We start from the raw sequence: 27872 nt of genomic DNA on the forward strand, positions 1-27872 counted from the left end.
AGAATAATTTTATGTATATTTATTTAGAGATGGACTACCATTAGATACAGAGTGGGGTGGGGAGAAAGGGGAAAAAAAAGAAATTTTCATGTAACTTTAGCATAATAGATTTGCAGTTTGGGTGCAACTATCTTTTTAAAAATTATACTTATGATATAGAAATGCTTGTTTTATTCTACAAATTAAAAATAAACTGAGCAAGCAGCAGAAAAAAACATTGTACTTTTAGAATTATCTAAATCATTTCACCTATGTTTCATATCTATCATAAAAACTTGGTAGTGTTCATTTGCGTTTCCTACTTTTTCTAAAGTTAATTCCTCCAGCCTTCGCTTTTTCTCTAACTGCTTGCTGGCCTCTCTCCCGATCCCTCTACTTGAGCTCAGATGCTCCTTGTCAGCCCACACTATGGAAGACTTGGCTTTTTCATATTCATTCTGCTATTGTATACACAAGAGTTTTGCCTTTTTGAGAGATGCCTCTGATGCTTGCATTTTCTTCTGTTCTCCTTGCCAAAGCTCTTTAATTTCTTTCCTCTCTTTATCCAATTCACTTTTTCTCCCAAGAAGAGGATGAACAAATTTGTTGCCTTGAAGAGCTACTGCTGTTTGTTGTGAAAGCTGTCTGCTCTCAAAATCATTATCAAAAGAATTTGTGAATAAAGCCAGGAATGGCATCAATTCCCGGAGCCCAATGATGACTTTAGTTGCCTCTGCCATTTTTGCAATGTTTCTAATACATTCCAATTCCCAGTTTTTTTTTTTTTTCTCAACCCATGCAGCTATATCCTTGGTATATTTTGACCATATTTTAGCATATGTCAAAGCCAATTCAATTCCATTGTCCTTTCCCAGAAGCATGCTATCCACTTCTTTGGGCCACAGAGGTCTGGAAAAGACTTAATTTTCATGTAGTAATCCCACTGGTTCCACAGAAATGTTTTCCAAGGACTGAATTTTTTAGAGACACAGAAAGTTCCAATGATGCACCACGGCCTACCTCTCCCATCAGAAGTCTGAAAAAAATGTTACCCAAGACGGACGTCAAACGTTTCACTAGAAGAAGTTTTCTCCCTGACAAGATGTCTCTCATTTTCTTTATTAACGTCATTGAGATCCACAGCTTCCACTTTTGCAATGACTGCTCCCGGAGTGTGAAGGAGAGCAGTTGAGTTGAGGGCTTCGTGTTTTGTTTGTTATGATCTGAAGAATTAGCAGCAGCTCTCCAAGGTGTTCATGAACTACATTATGAAGGCAATCTTGACTTCCTTCTGAGAGGAAGGCTTCTTTCAAACAGAGAAGCCCCTCTGTAAACCTTCTGACAGTGACCGCTTCACATACTCCAGATCATTAATGGGGTTGCCAGGGTCCTCACGGCAATCCGAAATGCAGTTTGCTCAGTGAGTTGCTCTGGGTGCAATGCCCCATTCCCCAGTTTCCAGAATTAGGAAGAGCAAAATGATTATACCAGGAGAACTGGGCAAATGATAAAAGCATGCTTGTGGCTTCTACCATGCTGCTACAACATCCCAATTGTGGCAGAGTCCTAAACCCTTTCAGTTAATGCCCTTGTAGTAAGAGAAAACAGAAATCTGGGAAGCCTCCCGGTGCCAGAATAGGTACAGAAGGGAAACTTGAAGATTGAGTCCCAAGCCCACTGCCCACAGAGAACAGTTAGCCCTTTCTGGCCCCTTGGCTGACAATTCTGCAATCTTACCTGTCCTGCCCCTGTCCCTCGGCTGCCCTCCAGGCTCACACCTCCATCTGTCCTTCAGATCTCTCCAGATGGATGCCCAATAGACATCTGAACACAGGCTGCCCAGAAGAGAATTCTGTATTTTTTCCTGTAAATCCTCCCCGCCTCCTGTCTTCCCTGTGACCGTAGATGGTAATGCCATCCTTCAGTCATTCAGATTCACAACCTAGGAATCATCCTGGATTCCTCACCAGCTCACATTCAAGTCCTAATTGTTGCAGAGTCCTACTGATGGCACCTCTGCGCTCTCCCCTAACCCGAAGCAGATCCCCATCACCTTTTTCCCTTGACTATGTGCAACAGCCTCCTGCTGATGAACAGCCTCCCTCAAGGGCCCATTCCAATGCCTTCTTCAGCCACTGAAGTGATTTTCCCCCAAACCCAGGTCCAGTCATGTCACCTGTCTACTCAATGAATTCCGGTGGCTTTCTACTGTCCACGGGAGCAAATACAAAATTCTCTGCTTGGCATTCAAAGCCCTTCGTAACCTAGCTCCCTCCCATCTTTCCAGTCTTCTTACGCCTTACTCCCCGGCACCCACCGTTTGGTCTGGGGGCGCCGGCGACACCCCCTCTCTCTACTTGGGGCACTTTGTCTGGCCGCGTCCCATGCCTGGGACGCTCTGCCTCGGCACGTGCACTTCCTGGCTACCCCGGCTTCCTCTGAGTCCCCGATCCAATCCTGGACAGGAAGCCTTCCCAATCCTCCTCATTCCAGTGCCTTCTCTCTTTTGGTTATTTCCCATTTATCCTGTATTTAGCTGGCTTTGTAGATAAATTGGTTTGCATGTTGCCTCCTTCATTAGACCATAAGATCCTTAAGAGCAGGAACTGTCCCTCACCTCTTTTGGGTCCCTGGTGCTTAGTAGAGTTCCTGGAGCATAGTAGGTGCTTAATAAATGTTTGTTTATTAATTAAGAAGAAGAGATCCTCTGAGGGAGTCTACGAGTAAATTGAAAAGTTTCTCCAAAGCCCAAAAATACCGACTTTCTGGTTTCCCTCTGTACTACCTGGAACAAAGAGCAGAGGACCCTCTCTGGAGTTCGGGCATCTAATGGTGTGCTCAAGTCAGCCCACCCATGTGCACAGAGTCCGATCTCCCCATCTCCATTATCGATTCCTCATGGCTCCCTTAAGCGATTTCCTGATCTCCTTTTGTTGATAAAACACAAGGTCCCTGAGAGTCAGGAGGGTTCCATTTGGTAGATTTGCCTCTCGCCCCTAGCACAGGGTGGGCAGGTGACTGGCTTATCGATACCACTACTTTGGGCAACGAGACATGATGGAAAGAGTGCCAAACTGGGCACTAGAACATCCTTTTCTGTGCTCTGCCATTCGCTTCCTGCACAACATTGGGGACACCCCCACTTCCCACTTCGGGCTTCATCTGGAAAATGGAAGTGATGATCGTATGTGTCCAGACTCGAGGTCCCAGGCTTATTAGGGAGATCAACTAGGAGAAAAAACTGAGGTTAAAAGTCCCAAAGTCAACTAAATTGCATGTTTAAGGCTGGCTCTCGGGAGGAAGCTAGAGCAATTTCCCATGCCATTTCTTGATCGTTCAATGATATTTAGAGGGCATTCCAGTGCCCTGATGATACCACTATTGCCCTAGTAGTGCGCCACTGGTTGCAACATCCCTTTCCACATTCGGTCCATGTTAGCCCATCACAGATACTGCAATGTTTGCAGGATCCCCTGCTTCCTTAGTGAAGACCCTTTGAATGCCCCCTCCCCACCCAGAAGCAACCAGAACACTGGTCAGCAGTTAATCCGGATCTGAACTTTCTGGGGTTGTACACGTTTGTGAGTGTCACCTCCTGGTCCCCAGTGGTCCAACTTGGTGAAATGAATTGTCATTTGTGACGGTCAAGTACACGTCACAGGCGGGACTTAACCCCCTGACCCTCCTGCTCTGATGTCGACGCTCCGTGTGGCCCTCTGTTACAACATTCATAATAGCGCTTTTGAAGGCGAGGACTTGGGACACAGGGTAGAGAATGAGTGATTCTCAGCTGGAAAATGGGTGAATACATGGTGTTATAAGAACATACTATATTATTGGGGAGGAGGAAATGATGAGTGTGAGGAATTCACACATGTAAAAACTTAGACATAATAAAATCAACAAACAAAAGAACGCATAACTTGCACAGTGTCAGCCATCACTAAAAGTAAGAAAAAACTCTCGAGCAATCCAAAGTCAACAAAACTCTCCATACCATAGGTAACAGGAGGGAGGGTCTCTGAGGATAGAAGGTGCTATATACACACTTACACTCGCTAACTGTTAGTTACTTTTTAACGAATTTTTTTTTTTTGGTAAAAGGGAGGACCTAGTTCTAGAAATGACTGGGATGGTGAAAATGGAAAAAGAAAAGGAATCCATAAAATACTGTATTTTAAAGTTTTTTCTTTGGACAATCATGGAGTTTTGTTCCACTATCATGGTATAGAGAGAACCCCCTCGATTATGGAAGGCTTTGTCGTGGGAACACCTGCCACCACAGACCCTACGAGCCTGGAACTCTTTCCAGGATGTGCCTGCTGGCAGATCCCACCGAGTCAAGTTCACCCAGGCTCAGCAGCAGCTCGTATCTAGGGTGGTTTTTGTTTGGACACAGCAAATCATGGACACTTTAATTTCTCGTGCTTTGGAGAGGGAGGAGTCTACCTGAGCGGAAAGAGTAGCATATGGCAAAGAAATGACAGATTTCCAAACTGTGAAATATTTTCAAGTAGTCATTTTGCTTCAGCCCAGGTCTCCATTGATCTGATAAGTATTTCCAGCACATTCAAGACTCCCACTGCTCAGAACCACGTTCTAGGACGTGAGTTTCTGGAGGAATGGCCGACCAACTGACGCTCGCTCGAGTCCCTTGAAGCAGTGAGGAAGTAGCATAGTGCACCAAGCCCTAGGCCAAGACCCGGATTCAAATACGGCCTCAGATGCTACCTATGTGACACTGAGCAAGTGACTTAACCTCTTTTTGCCTCCGTTTCCTCATCTGCAAAATGGGAATAACAGCACCTACCTCCTTAAGTAAGACTTAAATGAGATTTTTGCAAAGTGCTAACCATAGTAGGTGCTATATAAAGGCTTATTCCTTTCCCCACCCCCTGAAGGTCTGGGACGGTGGGCAGAGTGCAATATAAGACACAATCTTTACACTGACCGTGGAATTTAGTGAGAGGGACTTAGAGGAACATATAGTATAGGGACAGCAGGAATGATCAGCCCTCCAAGACTCAGGTTATGAGATTCAGGGAAGGGAAGAAACGTGGAGAGCCAGAAGGCAGCCAGGAAGGAGGGATGAGAGCTTAACTAAGAGGGACGATAGCACGGCGGGTGGAGCACAGAACTGGAAGTCACAAAGGCCCGAGTTCAAATTCCGTCCCAGATCAGATTAACTGTGGGATTCTAGGCTCGGCATCTGTAGCCTCAGTTTCCTCATCTTTAAAATTGGGATAGTCATCCAGCTTACATAACTTCCAGTATTTGTATGAAGATCAGAAGTAATGAATGTAGGTAAAAGTGTCCTGCGAACGATAGGCATTAGTATTCCCTAGTCTGTGCCCTTCACTCCAGAGACGAGAACATGGAGAGGGGCAACGAGTACGAGCAGGCATCCCGGGCTCCAGGAATAGAGCTCCCTTGCATCGTCCCCCACAGGGACATGGGACGCTCAAGCTGGAAGAGACTTTAAAGATCTTAGGATTCGGCTCCTTCCTTTTTGCGAGTGGGAGAAATGATGTGGCAGGCCCAAGTACAAGAAATCGGGTCTCCTAACTCCCGGGCTGGCACTTTCCCCAAACCCTGGGAAAACAAGAGTTGATATGTTTGTTAACGGTGAAGGAGCTCAGGACTGGAGCACTGGGGGGACTCAGCAAAGAGCTGGATCGACTGCTGCAGGACCACCCGGGCCCAGGACTTTTTTCTTCCACTTTCAACCAAGCATAAAGTTAAATTTGACTCCCATTTTAAAAATGAGCAGGTTCATTGTAACCAAAATAAAATCAAACCTTGGCCCGATTCATATTGCCTATTGAGATACAAGGCACACCTTCTAGATTCACATTTATACCTGCACCTTCACTTAACACTCTGTGTTAGGGACTCACCTGTCCAGTTATCCTTGGCAATACCAATGGCAGTTGACATTTAAAGGGTATTTCCCAAGGGGAAGTAGCAAGTCCAACTTAATTACCGTGCTGCAAGCGTGGGGCACTTAACCCCCCCATTCTGCTTTTCCTGTGAAGCCTCTAGTGCTGGATGTCTCATAAAACATTGAACCGAGCGGATCTCATGTTTCATTACATGCCCGCAACAGGACGAGCTGTGTCTGCTACTTTTGCACATTTTTGCATTCTAAGATCTCGGGGTCCCCGCCAGGCACGTTAATATGAGACCCTAGATTTCTCTGGACCCTTTAGAGTTTTCATGTTCTCCATCTTTTGATCCCCAATTGGTGTGAGGGGGAAGGAGGGGGCCAGAGAAGATTGACTGGTTTTTTGCAGCTCTGTCCTGGAAAGTGACTGTTCTGGAAGAGCCGAAGCCACGACTGGCTTCTCTGGCACTGCCACCATCCTTTGGGACAAAACTGAGTGCTTTCCTGGAAGAAAGCCCGTTATCCTTCGCCGTGAAACACGGACCGGAGGAGGGCCGACTAGGGCCGACGGGGCACACACACACACAAAATGATTCGTTCTACTTCCAGAAGCAGAAGGATAACTTGATTTGGGGGTTTTATGAAGAGTGTGAGATCTGCACTTGTGATTTTATCAATTTGGGGAATTTCCAGGGTGAGAGTCGTCTCCATTAATAGAGCAGCCTCCCCTTCGAAGCTTTTACTCTTAGCGCGCTTCCCTTCTCCTGTCCCAGGAAGTCGAGTCCTTCCAAGAGCCAATGATTATGAGACTGCGCAGAGTAGACTGAAGTCGAAAGGTCTGAGTTCCAAGCCTGCTTCTCCCGGTTCCTGCCTAGTATTTGGCAAGTATCCTCTCTGATGTTTATTTTCCTCTTCTACAAAATGGAGGAAGGCGTGAGAGCTGGATCGACTGCTGCAGGACCACCCGGGCCCAGGACTTTTTTCTTCCACTTTCAACCAAGCATAAGGTTAAATTTGACTACCATTTTAAAAATGAGCAGGTTCATTGTAACCAAAATAAAATCAAACCTTGGCCCGATTCATATTGCCTATTGAGATACAAGGCACACCTTCTAGATTCACATTTATACCTGCACCTTCACTTAACACTCTGTGTTAGGGACTCACCTGTCCAGTTATCCTTGGCAATACCAATGGCAGTTGACAATGGATGCCCAAATACTTTGATATTCGGAACGGAGACAGAGAGGACCGCTTGGCTCTCGCTTAATTAACCTCCAGCCGGAATGGTAGTTCCGTGCCGAAAGAACAGGTCTGTGATGAGTTACGGACTGGGGGGTTTAAGACCTCCTTGACTCAACTCTGATTCCCCACGTGTCATGTTGGCTGGGTTATTGACGAGAAGGACCCCAGCAAGCGGGCAGTCCTCGAGCCCTCGAGAGGGAGGAGCTGAGTGGGCCTGAGTTCTGGAAAGGAAGAAGATTCCCAGGCGAGGGAGACCCAACAAGACTGGATCGATGGGAGCCTCGAGACCCAGCTCGTCACGGGCCTCTCCCTTTGACTTGACTCATTCTTTTTCCTTCTTTTTATCCGAGAGGAACCGCTCCTTGATTCTGCTTCCTCTTCTCATTTCAGAAACAAATAGCCTCCCATTTGGGTATTACTCAGAATCTCTGCTGGGTTACAGGGAAATCATTTTGAGAGATAAGAAACTGTTGATGGTCTATCCGTTTGGTAGGTCTCAACTTAAACTGACTTTTTGCATCTGTTGTTGAGCTACTGGCCATGTAGCTCCAGCGCAAGAAATACTGTCTGTCTCTGACCCTTCCCTTCTCCTCTACTTTCTTCTCCCCATCCTCCTCTTTTCCCACTTCCTCTTCCTCCATCTCAGTCCATTTCTCTCTCTCTCTTTGTCTCTCAATATATCTTTGTTAGAGAACTCGGGGGTTATATTAGCCAATGTTTACATGATCATAGCGGTTCTTCCCTTAAACAAATTGAAAGTCTGTCAAGTTCTGTTAAGAGAGAGCAGTGATGGTCAAGCGACTGACGAAATATGGGCCTACACATTGTCTCCTATCCTCCCAAATCCTCAACCCTCCCTAAAACGGTAATTATACGTGAGAGAGAAAGCAATGATAGCTGTTTCCCCAATCCGGGACGCAACATCCCAAACTGTGGTTCCAGACCCCGCCGTGGGGTCCTGTAACTGAATGCGGGGGTCACAGAATTATGATTTATTATTAGTAAATGTTTGATGTGTATATCTATTGTATATACCGATATACCTGGGGTCATGAGTGGAAAAAGTTTAAGAAGCCCTGGCCTAGACCCAAATAATCAATCACTAATTAGGACCACCAGAGCTGCGCGAGTCTGCTTTTCCATGGAAAAGCAGAAGTTTGCCTCGGCTGGAAGGGAGGTGCAGAGACACAGAAGCCCAGCAGGGGCTCGGCCAAAGGACTGAACGAGGAGCGGGGAACCGAGTGGAGCCCGAGGCTGGTGGTGTGATACTTCGCCAAGCATCCAGCTGGGGCCCCTTCTGAGCCTCCACCCCAGCAGTCGCTTGTGGCCAGATCCAGCCCAGAGGCCCCAGGGAAAGCACCTTCCTCACAGGGTTGTTGTGAGGATCCAATGCAAGATTTTTTAAAGCCCTTAGCGTGGCGCTTGGCACACGGTAGGTGCTTAGTGACTGCTTATTCCCCTTCTTCCAAACCCTTAACTGAGCGCACGGACAAACTTCAAACGCAGGCGCGGATCTCTTATTCTTTGCGTTCTGTGGCGGCGAGCATGTTTCTGCACGTGCAGCAGACACTTAAATACTTGCACGTGAGAACATGGAAGCCAAGCTTACCGTAGCTTCATAATTAGTCAGCATACGTGCGTGTCCTTGCACCGTAAGGTTCCCTGCCACCTACTGAAACAAAGGCTAACCTCCCAGGCCCTGGAGCGCCGCTCCCAGCTTTATCTCATACTCCTCCTTTAGCCCTCCAGCTAAATAAGACGACTCTGCCGTTCTCTGTGCAGGTCCCATATCTCCCTCTCTGTGTCTCGGCTCATACCCTTCAGGGTCCGCTAGGACACTCCCTGCTCTGTCTCAATATTTTCCTGGATCAGTTTAATAAGTCATCGCACACTTCCTTTGGACATCCTGACAATGGATGTGCATATGACTTATTTTGTACTGCGGTGTTTAGGCCCCGCGGGAATCTGAGAACTGGATTTAAAATCCCGTGACCCTCAGTTTGGCCAAGTGTTACGTGCGAGCGTGGGGCCAGAGGAGCCCTCGTGTTCCTCCTGAGCTGTGAATCTCTTCTGAATGTCCAGCCCAGAGGCCGCCTCCTTCGGGAAGCCCTCTCCGATCACCCCACACCTCCAAGAGCCCTGTGTACTCCTCTCATGCTCCCGATTGCTGTAGACATGTGACTCACCTTCCATGTTTGGTTCTAGGTTCTTTATAACCGACACAAGATGGTTTTCCTTTTTACCACCCCCTAACGTTTGCCCAGTGCAGATCTCTGCACCTAGCACTTAATAAATATTTCTACGTTTCCACGGGGAACAAACATTTTTATTTTTACGGTTTTAACTCTGCAGTGGAGGAGATATCCCCCTACCTAGGCCAGAAACACAATTTCCCATTTCCCTGATTCCCTCATTCTCTTTTCATTACCACGTGCAGGCTGGCCACGGGAGCGGTGTTTAATACAAGAACTGACTGCAAGTTCTTGCGCACGGTTCAGAATTATTCTTCCACGTCTTGAGAGGCCATAGCATTAGTAACCTCAGCTTCCCAATAACACTATTCTCTTCTGCTTTCAAGAAACCGCTTCAACTCAGCCAGCTTTTCTCATCTTGTTAAAATTGTCCACTGTGCTATTATTTCTCGGAGCGCCCTTCGTCCCCCCACGCCCACCCCAGCTCGCCCCCTTTGGCAAGCTTCGGTCGGCCTGGCAAGCGGGCTCTCTGGATGGGGGTTTTGTCTGTTCACTCGGTCCCGGGCAGCCAACCCCGCCCCCCCCCTTTTTTTTTGAAAGTCCAAGAGCGATGAAGCTCTCAGTAACTCATTGGTGTCTTTCCTTTCTTGGTGGAACCTTTCGATTTCTCTTTTCTGTTCCTTCAGTTTTAATTTGACTTCTCCCTTGACATTTCATGGGACTTCACAGACACTTGATCGGTTGGCGATGCGCTGCTGAATCTGATCGGTGCTTTAGGATGGACTGGGCTTGAAAGCTCCTCTATGGGGTCGGTTATATCGTGCGTCGGGGGAGTGGAAGCCCCTGAAGCCAAGGACTGTTTTGTTTTTATCTCTGTATCTCCAGAACTTAGCATGGTATCTTATGCTTGTTTGATTGGCTGAATCACAATTCTCAGTGTCCTGCGGTGAGTTGAAAAATCCATCGCTACGGGTCGCCAGCGCACATAAGCAAGAACTCGCTCAAAACACTCGACTACGATGACTACAACGATCTGACACTGGACTCCATCCCCTCACGGGCCGCAAAGACGGTCTCCCAAGAAGTATCTCTTCGATTCCCTGAGAGGCATAAAGCTCACCTCACCTCATGACCCCCCCTTTCATAGCAAAGGAAGTAAAAGCTTGGACAATCATAGAGAGAAGGAATGGTAGAGCTCAGAACACAGGCCTCTTCTGGCTCCAAGTCCGGGAGTTTTCCATGACACCACCTTAACAAGGTCCAACCATTCTTTGAAAGCATAAAAATTAAAACAAAAACATGTTGGATGCTTTAAAAATATATATATTCTTTGGCTCTGGCAAATCATGATCTGCTCATGTTTACGTTTTGATCCATGACTGTGGAAACCGTCTCTGGGCCTGCAGAAGCACCTTTGGGGTGCCATGGCAGCAGTGTGTTTCTAGTGATCCTGGTGGTGTCGGGGGGGGGGGGGGGTCCATGGAACCAGAGATTTCGAATGGCTGCCTAAAAGTTGAGAGGGTAGCAGGCTGCACCAAGGCTGCCGGGCGGAGGAGGAAGAAGGGGCAGCGCCTGGCCTGAGAACACCACGTGGCCACGCCTGCACCTGCTCGCGCTGCCCCCCCGGAGCATTGGGTCGGCCTCAGTTTGCTCATTTGTAAAATAAGTCAGACCCAGCGGCCCTCATCTCCCACAGTCCAGGTGTTCACTTTCCCTCTAGGCCCCTTCATCCCACATTCTAGGTGCTGCAGCATTTGAGCAGTCTAGATCCAGAGCTGCTGCTCCAGTTGGATAGAAGCCTGGTGCTGGGCCTGGAGCTGGGCCATGGGAGGGAATCTGAGCTGAGCTTGGCGTGGGCCCTTCTGGGCAGTATAGGATAGGCAGTCCAGGTTTTGATGGGCATCTGAGGCAAGTACAAATTACACAGGCAGACAGCTGGAGCCTTTAAGGGACAAGGGTCCTTGAGGGGGCCAGCTTGAATTTTACCAGGAGGGGGTCTCCTGTGGGTTTCTTCCTCAAGCTTTTCCAGGGCACTTTGGAATCGAGGGCACCTAAGTGAGCCCCGTGGGTTCCTGGGGTCTCGGTGAGCTTTGCCATCAAGGCTATGGTGTTCTCCTCCTAACTACTCTCTGAAGTAATCAGGACCCGTGCTGCTGTTCAGAGACAGAAGCTGGGGGGAGGGCTGGTTAATCCCTTCTTCCCAGTTGCTCAGTTAATAGCCAAGTCTGGGGGGAGATCCAGCGCTTGTTCTATTCTACCAAGCCACAGTAACTTGTCGTGGTCCATTTGAGTTGGCAGGCATTGTGCACCAGCATCCTGGGCGTGCTGGGGACCCAGAGGGAAAACCTAAGCAGCTTGTAACACGACTTGGGGGAGAGGAGGGGACGCAACAGCCACCCACGGGGCAAAGCCAGAGCCGGGCCCAGTGAGTGCTCAGCGTTCGAGGAGCAAGAAAAGCTTCCAGCAGAGTCAGAAGAAGGCAAACGGCGGAGAATGGACGTGAGCCTGAGGAGACAAGGATGCCAGAAGGGCCTGTGCTTCGGGTGAAAAAAGGCTGGCATAAAAACGGGGAGAAAAAGAGAGGGCCAGAGATGGCCACAAAGACCGCGGGTTACAGCATGAAAGGAAGAGAAATAAGGTCCCGATATCTGAGCAAAGAGGCCAGCATGGGGCACCAGCATGGGCGGCTGGGGCCTCATGTGCCAGGGAAACCATCACTGAGGAAGAGTGCGAGGGAGAGGAGCAGGAGGAGAGCTTCTTATCTAATAACCAGGACTGAAGGCAAATGCGATCAGAGATGGCCAGAGAAATCCATTTTCGCCCTTGCCACATTTCCCTGGGTACCCGCTACGTGTTTGTGCTCCCTACACCTCCGTAGTCATCGCCAAAGCCATCGGCAAAGGCCGAAATGAGCCGGGAGCTGGAGAGACGCACAAGCGCGCCCGCTCCACGCCGGCCCCCACGAGCCCCGGCCCCCAGCCCGACATGTGGCCCAAGCAGGCGTACCTTTACATGCTCCTTCCTGATCGTGCTTTTCAAAGAGCAGATAGCGTGGGGACTCTGGCAGGAACGGGAGGCTCACGAGTTGGATGGAGGCGGGAACCACAATCACGCCAAACAGGTAAGGCCACAGGGACTCCTAGGAACAAAGCTCAGATGTTAGTGGGACTTGTCCCTCGGGCACCACTGGAAAACTCGGGCTGAGGGTGGGGAGCCGCGTGCCCTGCTCCTTCCTTGGACCAGCTGCCACAACTGCCGCACGCCCCAGCCACCCCGTCAGCCAAGGGCAGCTCGCGGTCTACAGTGGAGCTCTTCACCTTTCTCAATTCCAATTTGTTCATCTGCACAATGGGTAAAGGATACCATTTACATGGCACTGTGGGTATTACATCGTCCTTTTCTCATTCCTCCGGGAGGCTGGTAACCCAAGCTTCTATCTCGATTTCCCATATGAGAATACTGCAGTCTTTTTAATTAAAGATGTATGTTCTTTACTTTAAATATTTCCCAAATACGTGTAAAAATCAACATTCATTTTCTTTTTAATATTAATAGTATTTTAATAGTATTTTATTGTCCAAATTCGTTCATCTGCAAAACCTTGAGCTCCACATTTTCTTCGCCACCCCCCCCCGCCCTCTTCCTCCTCCCCTAGACTGATTAAACACGTACAATCCTTTTAAACATATTTCCATATTTGTCATGTTGTGCAAAATAGATCTGACCAAAAGGGGAAAAAAATGAGAAAGAAACAAAAAAAGGTGAAAATACTGCCCTTTCCTCCCCACACAGCCTCCATAGCTCGCTCTCTCCATCCCAAGTCTATTGGGATTGCCTTGGATCACTGCCTTGCTGAGAAGAGCCGAGTCCATCCCAGGTGATCATCACATAATTATCTTGGGCCGGCCCCTGTGCCTTAAGTACGGCGGGCTAAAGCCGGACTGGTTTTAGAACACCTCTCTGTTTTTACAGATGGTGTGCACTGTGTGGGGTTCAGAGAGAAAGATTATGGCTGGGGACCCGGAGCACCAACCCGACCCCTCCCCATGTTCTGCGTTCAGTCACTCAGGCTCACGTTTATCAGGTTCCCACCACATGGGAGTCAGGAGGGAGCCACAACCTGAGCAGAGCAGGGCAAGGGAGGCGGGGGAGGCGTTCTTCCCAGGTGGATTCTCTTTTGACTTTGGACCCCGTGTCTACAGCATGAGACGCAGAGACGGGAAGATCCGAGTTCCAGTCCTGCAGAAGCCTCCCCTCCGCACAGGCATGTAGGCAGGCGGCCCAGCCATGCCCACTGATCCGCCTTCTTGATGCTCGGCAGAGGGCAGCTGGCGCCTCCGACTCCCACGGGCCGGGATGCAGCTGCTCAGGACAAAGGGGCTGGGCTCCTCCGCGGCCGTCCCTGACGCTGGGGATACAGACTGACCACGTCCGCTTCGGCGACCTGAGGCAGCCTGACTTCACGCCTATCACCCGTCACCCACAGACTAAGCAGGAAGGCCCAGGGTTTGCCAAGCGTGAAGCCTATATACCCTGCGGGGCAGGACGTCAGCTCTGGAGGGCACCCACTAGTGCTTTAGTCTAAAGCTAAGGTCTTCACAAGTCTGGCTCGTGCGACCCTCCACAAGGTGGTAGAAGCAGTGCCTGATGGGGAGAAGGCCCGAGAGCTTCCCTCGGGACGCCTGGGCAGCATCTCCTCGAATTCAGCTCCAGCTCTTCTCAGTGGCTCTCCGTCCCGGAGGAGACTCGTGCTCCTCCTGCTCGGGGTTCTCTGTTGGTAATCCCTTCCCTCCTCACTTCTGCCTGGCAGCTCCTATCTACCCTGGCCAGCACTTCCCTCAGAGCGCACCGAGCCGTTGCCTTATGCCGGTACCGGACTCGAGTTCTATGACGGGCGTCCGTGTGTGTGACCCATCTGGTTTCTCTCCCAGCATGCAGCAAAGCGCACCATTACACGGACGCAGGAAGGAGGACGTTTCTGAAAGCTCGGGTCAGTGTAAGCGTTAGCAACCAGACCGGGCACTGAGACTTTGGGAATATCCTCCGTGGTGAACTGGAAGCACACAAGGTCCAGGTTCTAATCCCAGTCTGATTGTCACGTAAATCTGGGGTGATTCACCTTCCTTCTTAAAACCTCAGTTTCCTTTCCGGGAACACAAGAAGGCTTGTGTTCAATGGCAGAGATGACAAAGCCCTTCCAGCTCGAGACTTTATGGCTCTCTGGGCCCTTCTCTGTTACCCTTCCCTTTCCCAAGCACGCTGTTGGACACCTGGTCGGTACCTACGGCTCGAGTGAAATAGAAGAACTGCTAGATTTGGAATCCAAAGGTTCGGGTTCAAATGCTCACTTGGCATTCTACCATTGACCTTGCAGAATCTATTTCCCCCACAGGTGTTTCTGTAAAACAAAGGGAGGGGGCCAATTCGGGAAAATGCCTTCTGCCGGCTCTCACCACCTCTGCTCTAGTCGTCCCCAACCTTCATTTCTTGAGTAGAGTCGAGTTGGAAAATGGCCTTTAGCCAGCAGGACAGAGGCACGAAGTGTCTTCTCTAAGAGCAGTGAAGCCTTTAGGATCTGTGATGAGACCCAAAGAACATGGTGTTGGAAGGGCTCTTAATGATCTGCTGATGATTTTCCTCCCGTTCGGAGCCCTGGCCAACGCCCCTGGAAGTGGAGGACAGATCCGGGGGCAACACCCGGAAAACCCGATTCCACATCCAGGCATTCCAAGGCCCTGTGCTAAGAGCCAGTGTGGATTGGGAGGAAACGTGCATAAAGTCACCGACTGTTAGAGATGAAGCCCGTACGCTTGCCCAGGCAGGAAACCGAGGCCCAGGCAACGGAGGGCAGAGCCGGCCTGGCATGTTCGGCCCACCATTCTCCCGCTCGGGGTTCTTGTCTGCACCAGCCGACAAAGGAGACAGCTGTAAGCGCTTTGTAAACTCTCGGTTAAAAGAGGATTGTAAACATGGGCGATGACGTCCGTACTGTGTTTCCTTCACGGTAGGAATATCGAGCAGAGACGATTGCAATCTGCACGGGATTGTGCACAGGACAGGCAAATATAGTCTGAACACTCCCATGCCCGGGAACCAGGACCTTTGGGTTTGAATTCTGGTTCTGCCCATCTGCCAAACTGGGGCAGAAGTTCTCTTCTCTGAGCCTGTAAAAGGGGCTCACTTAATACTTGAGCTACTTAACTCCCAGCTTCTTTGGAAGGACAAATGGAATACCGCACACAGAATGTTGTGATTGGAAGGCATCGAGTTAACGAAACGAGCTAAGAAATAAGCACTAAGCGTAAAACACAAAGGATCATAGGCCACTGATAGGGAGATTTATCTAGCTCCCGCTTTAAAGCTCTCCAGGACAATTCCAAAGCTGTTGTTTATCTGCAACAGGGTAGAGAACCGAAAGAAGACTGGAGCTTCTTCTCTGACGGAACAGTGCGAGTGTCACAGGCTGGTGGGCTCCGATTACTCCTGGAGGAGGGCTCGACTTCTCTCCAGAAGCAGAGCCTCCTCCTTAAAGACAAACTAAAGATCATTTTAATTCACTTCTTACAAAGCCCTTTATGCATAATGCAGCTCGAAACAGTGTAATAAAACCCTATGATTATAAAATCTGAGGCATCCTTCTTCCTGATCCATTTTCTATGAGAATTACAAATAAATGGACGTGGGGCTGCCTGCAGAGACTTTGTTACAAAGAAGGAGGGAGAGGAAGGAGCCAGGGAGAGAATAGATTAAAGGCAGGTAATAATTCAAGACAAAAACTCTGACCCATTGGATTTGTTAAGTTCAAGAAGATGGCAAAAGAATCAGATATTTAAGTATATAATGGGAACTTCTGGATAGTTGGGACATTCCTAAAGGATGAAACAAAAGAGATCATCTTCAAAGAAGGGGATAAATATAAGAGGTCTGAGCCAGGATCCAACTGCTGGGTCAAGGACGAGAGACCCCAAATCCCAAGTGGTCTGGAAATCCAGAAGTCGAGAACAAGTCAAAGAAATGGTGCTGGGTCAGCAGACGAAGGCCAGGAATTTGGGCCAGCTGTGTAGAGCATTCCCGTGTGCTCCTCACCTTCACTCTTTGCTAAGGAAGGGTCCAGAGCTCAGTCTTGGTGACTCTTCCAAATCTGGAGGCCGGGCGGAGGGCCCCTGTACGTAGGTGTCGGGACTCTTTCCAGGGCTCACTCCAGTTGCCCATTCAGGAATGGTAGGCCAGCTTTGGAGAGGGCAGCTCGGGAGAGGAAACCTGGAGGCTGGAAGGAACCCCAGAAGCTGTCTCCTGATGGGAATCTCCTCAACAGCATGCTTGGCTAGCGGCTTTCTCAGGGGAAATCTTCCAGCTCTCAGCCAATGGCCCTTTGATCCCATGTTCCTTTCTGCAATGGCAGAGAATGCCCAACAGCCTTCAGAGGAGAAAGGGCGACAGATCTCCATACGGCCTCCATCTCTCAGGCAATGAATGGGATGGGGCAAGATGTGGCCCTGAACCATTTCTCCAGCTCCCACACAGCTGGCGACCTTCCCAGCAGCAGCCTAATTAAGAAGGTAACTAGGTCACCTTCTGGGCCTAAGACTCACTTTTGTAGCTACAGAGCGTGGGTTTCTTGGTCCAGACCCATTATCTGAACTACCACAAGCAATGTGGTGCTCCCAAAGTGCTCACTTTCTCTCTTTAAACATCTCTAGAATCTGGGTCCCTCTTACACTTCCCGTTTTCTCACCCCTTCCCCCTTTCCACAGCCATGTGACCCTGGCCTCCTAGCTGCCCCCCCCCCCCAGGTTCTGCCATCTGACTGCCTCACTGCTGGTGGGGGGGGGGGGAGACAACCCTCCAGCCCCCTTCACTCTGCTTCCCTCCTTCCCTGGCTTCCTTCCAGACTCTCAACCCTCCTCCTCAGACTTCCCTCCGAGATTGTCTCCAAAACATCTTCCAGTCTGTCATTTGTACCCTGCCTGTTGTCTCCCTCGTTAGATGGGGCACGAGCTGCCATAATTTCCAACCCAGAGCCCGGCACCTAGGGGCATTTGGTAACTGCCCGCCGGCTTGCCTTGGAGCCCAAGCTGAGTTCGTAAAGCCGACTCCGGCTCTTTCCTAGAAGTGACTAGAGCCGGAGACCTGGGAGTTGCCTTGGGGAGCAGAGAGGAGAGACAGAATGGAGCAATAGTCTGGGAAAGGTGAGAACGGAAGTCCACACCTAGGAGCCCCTCCCTGGCCAAATGAAGACCATGGCCGTGGTGCGGTAAAGGGACTCTACGTGGGACACATTACCAGTCTGCCAAGTCACAGCTTCTGGGGCCTCATTCTAAGTCCTATGAGATTAACCGAGTCGTCCTGAGGCATGGGAGCTAGGTGGCCGTCACTCGGAGTCACAAGGACTGATTCTTCTGAGTTCAAATCTAGCCTCAGACACTAGATGTGTGACCCTTGCCTCAGTTTCCTCATCTGTAAAAAAATGAAACCCTACCTCCCAAGGCTGTTATGAGGACCAGATGAGGTAATACTAATGGGTTTAGCACAGTTCTGGCACACAGTGACTGCTATACCAAGACATACATACATATATACATACATACTACTACTACTACTACTATTCATCTGGTCCTCCAGGTTCTGCTCACTTTGCATCTTCATAAGCAAACAGAATAGCAATGACGATGACAATATGAAACATTGCTCCAAAACAATAATGAAAGCAAAGCCCATTAAAATCCCTTTGAGCTTGCCCTCATAATTAGCAAATTGGAAAAGACAATGAAATAGAGACCAGTTAATATCGGAGGATATCGGTGGGTGAATATACTATTCAGTGAGCTGGAAATCAGAAACTAGTTGGAATTAGGCAAGTGGCTCAACTATGTAAACTCTTTGAGCTAGATACCGCACTGCCAGACAAATATCCCTAAAAAGGCTAAAAATAGGAAGAAAGGCTCTTAGGCCCCAAAATATTCCTAGAAAAATTGGGGGGTTTGTTTGGTTTTGGCGATCACAAAGAATTGGAAACAACGTGGTTGAGAATGGCTGAACAAATTATGGTTTATGAATGGATGATCAAGGATAGGATCTGGTGACTTTTGGACTTTTCTTCTTGGAGACGGAGAGCTACGAGGGAACAACCTCATCCTTTATCGGGGACATAGGAGAACGTTGGCTTGTCTGAGGACCACAAAATTCAGAATTTGCAGCTAAGCTGAAGAGTTGTTTCTAATCTTTGCTAGGGAGGGAAGAAGACCCCTTTTGCCTCCTCCAGGCCTCTTTCTCTGTTGAATCATCTTCCCAGGAGAGAGAGATGACAATGGATGGTACTTGGGTTACAACTGCAATGGAAGAAATGGCAAGGACGAGACGGTCAGAGAAACGTGAGAAGACTTGTATGAACTGATGATATAGTAATAAGAATATTATCACTGCTTGCCAAGCTCTGACACAAAACAAAAGGGAAGGCAGAGAGGAAGTGCCCCAGCAGGAAGCGGGAGACAGCGGTCTCTGTGCGCTGACAGTGACTCAGCCTGTTCCTCCAAAACCTCAGCCTTCCAGTGACAGATTGGGTTCTCCGCCCCCACTACAAACCATGGCCCAGGCCTGCTGTGCTGCTTCCTGATTCAGCGGTACCCAGGAAAACTCTGGGCTCTGACAAATGCTGAATTCCCTATGGATTTCGTTCCTCTGAACATTTGCTATAAGCCTACAAAGGAGGAAAAATTCTCATTAATCTTTTTAGAGACTGAGATTTTAGCTAGAAGTGAGAATGTCAAAAGTCAAAGGAACCTCAGATGTCACTAAATATAACCTTTTTTCCTCTGATTTTTGCAATGACTCAATTCAGGCTCATTGAATAGAAATGATTTCTCCAAGGTCTCAAAGCTAATGGCTGAGCTGGGACTTAGGCTGGAGCAGGGCTCTCTCCAAAGCGCTGCACTCTTGTGGGTCTGACCCAACCAAAGTGGCCTGGGGGTGGTGGTTATACTTCTGTTCTCTGGCAACAACAAAAGCCAAACCGTGAAATACATGCTCTTATTTTGTTCTAGTAGTAGTAGAGATGACCTATTCAACCAAGGGAGCCTAGAATCTCCTTTGTTTCATCCCAGTAATGTCAGAAGAGGGACACGGCTGCTACCATTGTCCTATCTCTTTACTGCACACATAAAGCCAAACATACATGCATGTGTATGTCTGTGTATATGTAGATATACATAAATATACACACATATATCAGAAAACACTAAGGGCAAAAGTTAAGACAGAAGTCGGCAGACCAACCCGGCATATTTTCCGAGATTTTTGAAGTGACTGGCTCAGAATACCCAAGAATACAGATATTTGTACTTTAGAGTTAGAACAATCTATTCCAACCTCTTTGTTTCAAAAAAGAGCCACTTCCCATTTGGGGGAAAATCAGAGGACTAAATTGATTTCTAAGATCGCTTTCAGATGAAAAATAATCATATGGATTCTTTGATGCTGGAATAATAATCAACTCACAGAGATTGAACAATCCTGCTACCTGGATTCCATTTTGCCATTCTAATGAAAGCTGATTTCCATAATGGCAACCCTCAGTACCTTCTAAGTCAAAGCTGCAGGTGACCCCCAACCTGCTGATCCAGACAGCAATAGAAAGGCAGATGCATAATGGGTTGAGCAGGCAGTATGCTCCCCCAAGCAATCCTGGTGTACACACCAGAAGTGGAGTAAAAGAGATCTTCAAGGACAAAGGTGGACAAAGGTGGCCAGAAAACCCAGCTGATCAGGCAGAGGGACGGTCTGAAGTCTGTCACTCTCCTTGCCCCAGTCAGAGAACCAGAGAAAGGCCTCTCTTGGTTTGGTGGTGAGGGATGTGCTCACACAGGACAAAAGCACTGGACTAAGAGTCTGGAGAGCCGAGATCAAAAGCCGGCCTGAACCCCCAGCAGCTGTGATAGCAGAGTGGGAATGAGCTTTAAATCACAGCCCATTGAGTCTCGGAGCTAGGGGGAGCCTGACCCAACTTCTTGGCCAGTCCTTTGGGAAGCACGACTCCCTTTACGTTCACTCCAGAGAATTGTCAGCCTGTCTCGGCTCAAAGCCAGTGATACGGAACCCCTAGCTATGTGTTCGACGTCCATCGCTGCGGGGCTGCTTCTTGAAACCAGGCAGAAGGATTTCCCCTGAAACCAGAATCCACAGCTAAAGGCTAAGCCAGTCTTCCTGGAAACTCATTCAAAATCGTGTGTAGTTCATCTCCCAGGGACTTCACCAGGCATATGTGGGGCTCAGCACTGCCCACCCCGGTGGTCCTCTTTAATTTTTTCTTTCCCTTTTCCCTGCTTCCTCTCCCAAACTTTCTCTTCCTCCAAGCGCCACCTTTTTTTCCTTCTTGGCTTTGAAGAGGTACGGTGAGGGGAAATGTCACAAAGTGGGGGTTAACATCACATAGCAGAGGGAAAATTTTTGAACTCGGTCACTAGCTGTACACCCCTGGGCCAACAACTACTTTCTCAGCACAATGGAGGTGAATAATCTTGGTTGTACCTAATTCGCAGCCTGGTAAATACTGAAGCAATCACAAGCGGCAACATCTTCTGAAACGACTGTTATTACATGTCCAGAAGATTGTGAGCAGCTGAACGTGCTTAGTCACAATAATGGTTTGGCTTCTGTATATTATGGGTGAGTTCTCAGGGATATTATGAGATTCTATAGTTTAGTATTTTGTCATCTGTCCTGGAGTCAGATCAGTTCAAATCCTAAGATATCTACCAGCTGTGTGATGCTGGGAAAACACACAATCCCTCTACTTCCTCATCTACAAAATGAGAGTTAAAAATTGTACCTACCACCCAGAGTTGTTGAGATGATCAAATGATATGGTACATTTAAGCACTCTGTAAACCTGAAAATGCTAGTTATTGCTGTTAATAAGATTATTGTTGTCATCTGTCAGTCCCTGAAAAACATCTCGACATAGAATTCTGGCCATCAGGTTGTCTTACCAGGAATTAAGGAGGTGCGGAATTTTCAGCCTGCTGCAGTGCTAGACTGGCTCCATATTCCTTTGCGTGATAATCTAGATTGATCCCAAAGTCCACATCTCTAAGCGTAACTCTTCTGTATTTTTCTGTAATAATGATCTAGTCTGGAATTGCTACTACAAACCTCCACTTCCAGAAGAAAATCTGTATGATACTCATGTGTTCCAACTTCTTCGTCAATATGTCATTATGGCCAAAGTTCCCATAGAGATCAGCTGCAGAAAGCCTTTGGATTCCCCTCCTGAACGCCCTTTCTTTCGGTGGCTTGATCTGGAGGTGAGCTATCTCGGTTTACATCTGACAGATCCGTGGCGCGTGCCCATTGCCATGCCTTACTATTCCGTAATGAAATGTCTGCTTATTTCTATAGGGTTTGGCACAGTAAAGACTATATAGATTTTCCTCCTTGGTGCTGTCCGAGTTTTAATCTTTCTATAGCTGCTTTCTGATGATGGGCTTTAATATTCTATAGGGTTTTATTAAGGTACTATTTATTAAAGTACTATTTTATTAAGGTATATATTTTTTTATTTTAATTTTAATTTTTAAGGTATTAAGGTACTATTAAGATCGGTTCTACTCTACACATCAAGACCAATATTCCGTAGGAACTAATTGCTTGAAATGTCTTTCCTATTCACCTTTGATTTTAACAGACACTTAACAACTTCTGCCATAACATTCACCTTGATGATTTTTTCCCTAAAAGAGACCAAAGTATTGATAGATATTATCCTCATCCTTTGGTCTAACAGAACCTTGCGATTCCGACACGAAGCCTATTTCTAGCTTTCCTTGGCACATGTTGAGAATTTTACTTATCGAGTAAATAGCAAGTTGGTTTTATGACAACCCAAATCCAAAATGGCTTCTCGAAAACAGCTAAGTGGGTCCATGTCCTTTTCACAATAGATTGAGATATTGGAAGTATTTTGCCATCTATGTTATTAAATATAATTTCCAAAATTCACACTGAAGATTTTCAAAGACCTCGGAGTCTTCAGCTTTTTTCTTTTTAGGTCTTATTATAGCTAGTCCATTTTACTTCTTACTTCATCTACCCACATTTAAAGACATTTTTTTTTAGGATTGCCCTGTAAAGGGATTGAAGTTGAAGCTGGGAAGTCTCTGTTGTAATTCAGTCATTTCAGTCAAGTCTGACTGTGAACTTATTTGGGGCACCCTTGGCAAAGACACCAGAGTGGTTTGCCATTTCTTCCTCCAGCTCATTTTACGGATGGGGAAACTGAGGCAAACTGAGTGACTTGCCGAGGATTCCCGGCTAATGAGTGTCTCAGGCTAGATCTGAGCTCACAAAGGTAAGTTTTCCTGACTCCAGGCCCAGAAGCAGAGGCTGATGTGGATAAAATGTGGTATGACATCCTTGAATACACTGAGTGAAATCTCTATTCCTCCCTGGTGACATAGCACTCTGACCCATCGTGAAGGTGTCATTTGGCTGCTGGGGCAGTCAGGGCCACTTGCCCCGAAGCCTTTCCAGCGGGTAAAGGTATTGGTATTTCCGATTTACTAATTTCTGATTAATTAAATTGGGTGCTTTGCATGAGAGGTCTCCAAGTCTCCAGAGAAGCTTAACAGGGAGGAGACCCGTTTTACTAACATGTACTTGTGCACTCTGCCCTACAGTCAGACTTTAAAGCTTACAACAATAGCGGCGCCCACTCACGTGGGATTTTATTGTTTTTAGAGAATTCTCAAACATAGATCTCCTTTGATCTTTACAATAAATCTCATCAGGAGAGCACTTCATCACTTTCCACTGTACAGAGGCAGAAAGGCTCAAAAAGTGGAAATTAGGAAACAATGCTCGCGTGGCTGGTAACTGGCAGAGGCAATTTGATGGAAAGCATCAGAAATTACATAAATTATGTAAAAGGTAAATTTTAAATGGTATTTTAAAGACCAGGCAGGACACAGACTTCAAGGGACACGTTCAGAATTCAAGGTCTGCCTCTGATACTTAGTATCTGTGCAACCCAAACTCGGATTCACTTCCTCCCAGCCTCAGTTTCCTCATCTGTAAAATGTAAAGTAATAATACTTGTACTATTTACTCCACAGTGCTTTTTGTGAGGAAAGTGCTTTTTAAAAAATATTTTTAGCAAAAAGAAACTCAAAAGGGAGCCAACAGAGCAATTGTATTAAAACTTTGTTAAATTAACTTCATGTGTAGCCCATCTTACGAGACACAGAATTTCTGGGAGACAGCAAACAGATGTTTGGGGAAAACTCTGGAGGCCATATGGCCGGGATTGGTTTGCAGAGATTTCTGGGAAGAAGAAGAAAAAGATTCTATACAGACTTGGAGTCATGGTGCGGCTATCTAAAAGCCGGCTTCGTCCCTTATAGCCATGTGCTCTTGAGCCATGTGCTCCCTCTGTCTCCAGTTTACTCATTTGTAAAATGAAGAATTTGAACTAAATGGTCTCAAGGATCCCCCAGGGGCTCCATCTGTGCTCCTGGGATCCGAGTCCATCCACCTCATGTAGGCCTGGCGTGACCCAGTGCGCCAGAATTTGGGACTCGCCCCCACTCCATTCTTTCCTCTGAGCTGCCTCATCGGGCCTCCAATGGACGCACCATTCTGTTAACAGCTGTGTTGGGATCGGAATAAATAGTTCCTGGAATACTTCAGCTTCCTAGTTGAGTCATCAGCCTAATTGCGGGAGAGCAGCCTTCTGCTCCCGTGACGATGGCACCCGCAGACTTTAATGGATGTGCTCACATTAAAGTACAAACAAAACATTCCATGTGACCCCACTCTTCAGGATCTCCCCTGTTCTCTCCTTGCATTCACAATACTTTTATCTCCTAACTCAGTCCTCGCTCTTCTGAGCTGTTCCCCAACAACCTTAGACAGTTTTTAGTTTGAGAACAAACCATAAATCTCATTTAATTTACCTCCTTAATTTAACAGATAAAACAACTGACAGCTAGAGAGTGGATATTGCTTCCCCAAGTTCACACAGCCGGTTAATTTTCGTCTGAAACATCAGGTGGTCCACTGAGACCAGATAGAGTTGTCTCAACAAAAGATACATTATGAGCTGTTGAGTTGGAAATGGTTTTTAAAATATTTTTAAATTTATTTTACCAAAGATTTCTCAATTACATATGAAAAAAAAGTTTAACTTTCATTTTTAACTTCCACAAATGGCCACCACTGAGCAGACACTATCTGGTCTCTCTTCCTGGGCAGCGTGGGGAATCTGAATGGGACACCTAAGGCTCATCAGACTGATCCAGGGAGACTTCTGCACTCCAGCTTCAGTGGGCTCCACTCCAGTTCAGTAAACGAAACTGCGCTCCAGTAAACTTCAACTCTTTGCAGCCCTAAAGATAATTGTCTTAGAAGAATCTTTGTATTATTAATACATGGCTACCCGACTTCCTTCACTTAAATATGGGACATCTAGCTGGCAGTGAATAGAGCGGTAGGCCTGGGGTCGGAAAACCCTGAGTTCAAATCCTCGGACAGTTACTGTTGGGCAAGTCACCTCACTCTGTTTGCCTCAGTTTCCCAATCTGTAAGCTGAGCTAGAGAAGGAAAAAGCAAATTACTCTAGCGTCTTAGCCAAGAACACCCCAATGGGGTCACCAAGAGTCAGAAATGATTGAGAAAATTGAACAAAAAATTCTCTTATCTGGATATTACAGGAACAAATGAATGTCAATCAAAAGGCAGTATCAGGAATAAGAGAACATATGACAAATTGGGATCCTGCATTCTTTCTTGTTAGGGCCTTTATTTTTATTTTTGCAAAAATCAAAAATGTCTCCTTGCCTGTTCTGATCAATTTTTTATCCAGAATTCAACACTTTGTCAATTCAAGAGAGGATTCCCAATTATTTAGCTAGATCATTGTTGAACCATCTGAATAGAAAGAGACAAGAGGAGCCTTTTTATCTTCCCTTTAGTCTTACAGTGAAAGAAACCTAGAGCAAAATCCTGGGGAAGAAGGGAGAGTAGCTTCAGAGTCACAAAATCAGAGAGTGAGAGCTCTAAGTGAGCAACACAATGCTAAAGCAAACGAAAGCCAACAGAGAATATTTATAGGCAAATATTGCTTTGCTGCTGTTCCATCATTTCAGTCACGACCCCATTTGGAGTTTTCTTGGCAGAAATACTGGAGGGTATTCTCCGTTATAATTCTTACAAGGTACTAAGACAATAGAATTGATCTGATCCTCCAAGGAGATGTTATGGGCCAGAACTTGAAACAAGGTAATAAATGGAATTGAGGAGACAATGGTTAAAGCTAATTTAGCATTGATTTAATCCTACAACAAACAATGGCTTCCTAGTGAAATAATGATTGCTGTATACTCAGTGTGGGCATACAGGCAAGAAGCTCTCAGGCCAGACACAGAATCCCACTAGAAGCTCTCAGAGGAGGAGACAGATTCATTCCAACTTCTACCTTTCTGCTGGCTGGGGGCTTTGGATGCAGAGAGAGCTGGAGGCTGAAACTGGAAGAGACAAAGGACAAGCTGCAAGAGCTCTTGAAACCAAGGAGAGAGATAGGCCTCTAAGAAAGCTAACCGGGCTATTTTGGAAGAGACAATAAAGGACTGAACTTTTAACAGCTGGCTGCATTTGAGGTGATTATTACTTTGAACTGAAACTAAGGCTGCCTCCAGAAGCCCCACAAGAAACCTGCTCCCAGAGAACGATATATTTTAGGGAAGAGAACGTTGCAATTCTCCAGCTCATTTTACAGATGAGGAAACTCCGGCACACTAGGTGAAGTGCCTTGCCCAGGGTCACCCAACTAGGAAATGTCTGAGAGCAGCCATGAGCGTCTGGACGAGGGGATGTGAGCCTCCCTGACTCCAGGCGCTCGGTCCACTGTGTCCTCCTCAAACTCTTAGTACGCAGGAAAAAGAGAGGCCCCCTGCCCAGAGCTGAGCCCTCCCAGTGCTGCCGCTCGTGGCACGTGACCCAAGCAGGACAGTTAAGCTCTGGGCACCTCCGTTTCATGGACAGCCTAGAAAAGCGTCTTTCTCCTTTGTGAAAGTTGGGGGACTTGCAATGCTCCCCTACCCCCAAACTGAGCTCCTTGAGATCAGAGACTTATTTTTGCCTTTGTGTTCCCAGCGCTTAGCCTGACACATAGGAGACACTTAATGCTTGATGAGGTTGACTTCTTAGAAATTATTCATATTTTTGAAGAACTGAATGTTCTGAATGCCTCACTACTTCCCATATTCCATCACTGAATAAAATATAGCCAATATGCTCAGTTAAAAAAAATCAATATTCAAGAATAAGGATCCTGTTCCTAATTCTAATGGTACAGCTAATGAGTCAATGATTTAAAAAGAGTTGTTCTTTCTGCCTGCATTAAGTTATTGGCTATGAAAAAAATTAAAATGTGTTAGAATGTGTGCAAGCACATTGGAAATTCATTATCTTTTACAGCAGGGACTCAGTGTAGCCCCAACATTTTCTTGTGTCGATAACTGTGCTTCAGCTGGAAGGCCAACTAGAGCCTGATTCATGTAGAATGAACGGCTTATCTCTGCTACATTTTTTGAATTCCTCTCTTTCCGTATAACATCATATAACTGGCAGCTACCCCCAACACATAGTTTTTTTGCTTTCTCCTAATTTTCAAGAGAAAAAAATCTGCTTTCTGAACTACACTTGGTCACCTCAGCAAAACTGACAATAGAACCATATATTTTTCTAAATATAGGATACTATGACAACTGGCTGTCAGGGGGCTGAAAACTTCTGACAAAGGTACATCTAAGAGGATAAAATAGAGGAAGTAGGACTTGTAAAAAAGGAAAAAAAAAACCATTACTGCTACTGACTTTCTGAATTATCTATGTAGAGCTTCCTAGTATTATAAGAAGTCTTCTAGACAAGTTTAGGCAGACACAAAGGCTTCCTAGCAGCAGCTGCCACCTTCTGTTCCCACAATCCAATGATTCTGCCTTTCTGTTTGTGATACCACTAAAATGTCAAACCATCTAAAGGCAAAATTCTAATATAGCATTTAATATAGAGTTCTAACTCAAAGGAAGAATATTTTATTTCAGAGGAAGCTCTCAGGGTTACAGCTTTTGACCCAGATGAAGACACTTGTTTTTCACCATAGAAAAATTGGGTCATGACTAAGAAAGTTGATGTTTAATGCCTCAGGGAAATAAAACAACTATTCACAAATCACTGGAGTATGAAAATCATTTTCAAAGGACAGAAATGTTGGATTCTTCAGGGCTGATTGCATTTCTTTTTACAGTCTTGACACAAAACAAAATATTCCTAGGCTAAAATGAATCCCAGAGAAACTAGAGACCCAGATGCTCCCATGAAACATTGTGTTATGTAACCCTCCACTTGGATCGGATGTGCTGAAAGCTAGTGAAGAGTTTGATCCCTCATTCATAATTTAATAAAATTATTAAAGCGCAGTCTTCCCAGTCTTGGAAGGACCTGAAGCCCTCGTGACCTTTGAGCTTGGGGACAGTATGCTCATGGAGGCTGGATCTTGGAAGTTACTCTTTGACAGAGTCAGT

The 27872-nt window shown here is 46.8% G+C and overlaps 1 protein-coding gene across 5 annotated transcripts in view; it reads right to left on the minus strand.

Moving 5' to 3' along the window:
- SLC2A9 (solute carrier family 2 member 9) overlaps window positions 1–27872 on the minus strand; it is a 211218-nt gene that overhangs the window by 138552 nt on the left and 44794 nt on the right. For all 5 annotated transcript variants that reach the window (XR_007948444.1, XM_051966635.1, XM_051966634.1 and 2 more), the window contains one exon: window positions 12307–12439. Coding sequence is in view for 4 of the 5 variants with exons in the window: in XM_051966635.1 (XP_051822595.1) it covers window positions 12307–12439 (133 nt within the window). In the remaining variant the exon portion in view is untranslated. The remainder of the gene's footprint in view (window positions 1–12306; window positions 12440–27872) is intronic.

This window comes from Antechinus flavipes, chromosome 6, assembly GCF_016432865.1.
Source record: "Antechinus flavipes isolate AdamAnt ecotype Samford, QLD, Australia chromosome 6, AdamAnt_v2, whole genome shotgun sequence".
Lineage (NCBI taxonomy): Eukaryota > Metazoa > Chordata > Mammalia > Dasyuromorphia > Dasyuridae > Antechinus > Antechinus flavipes.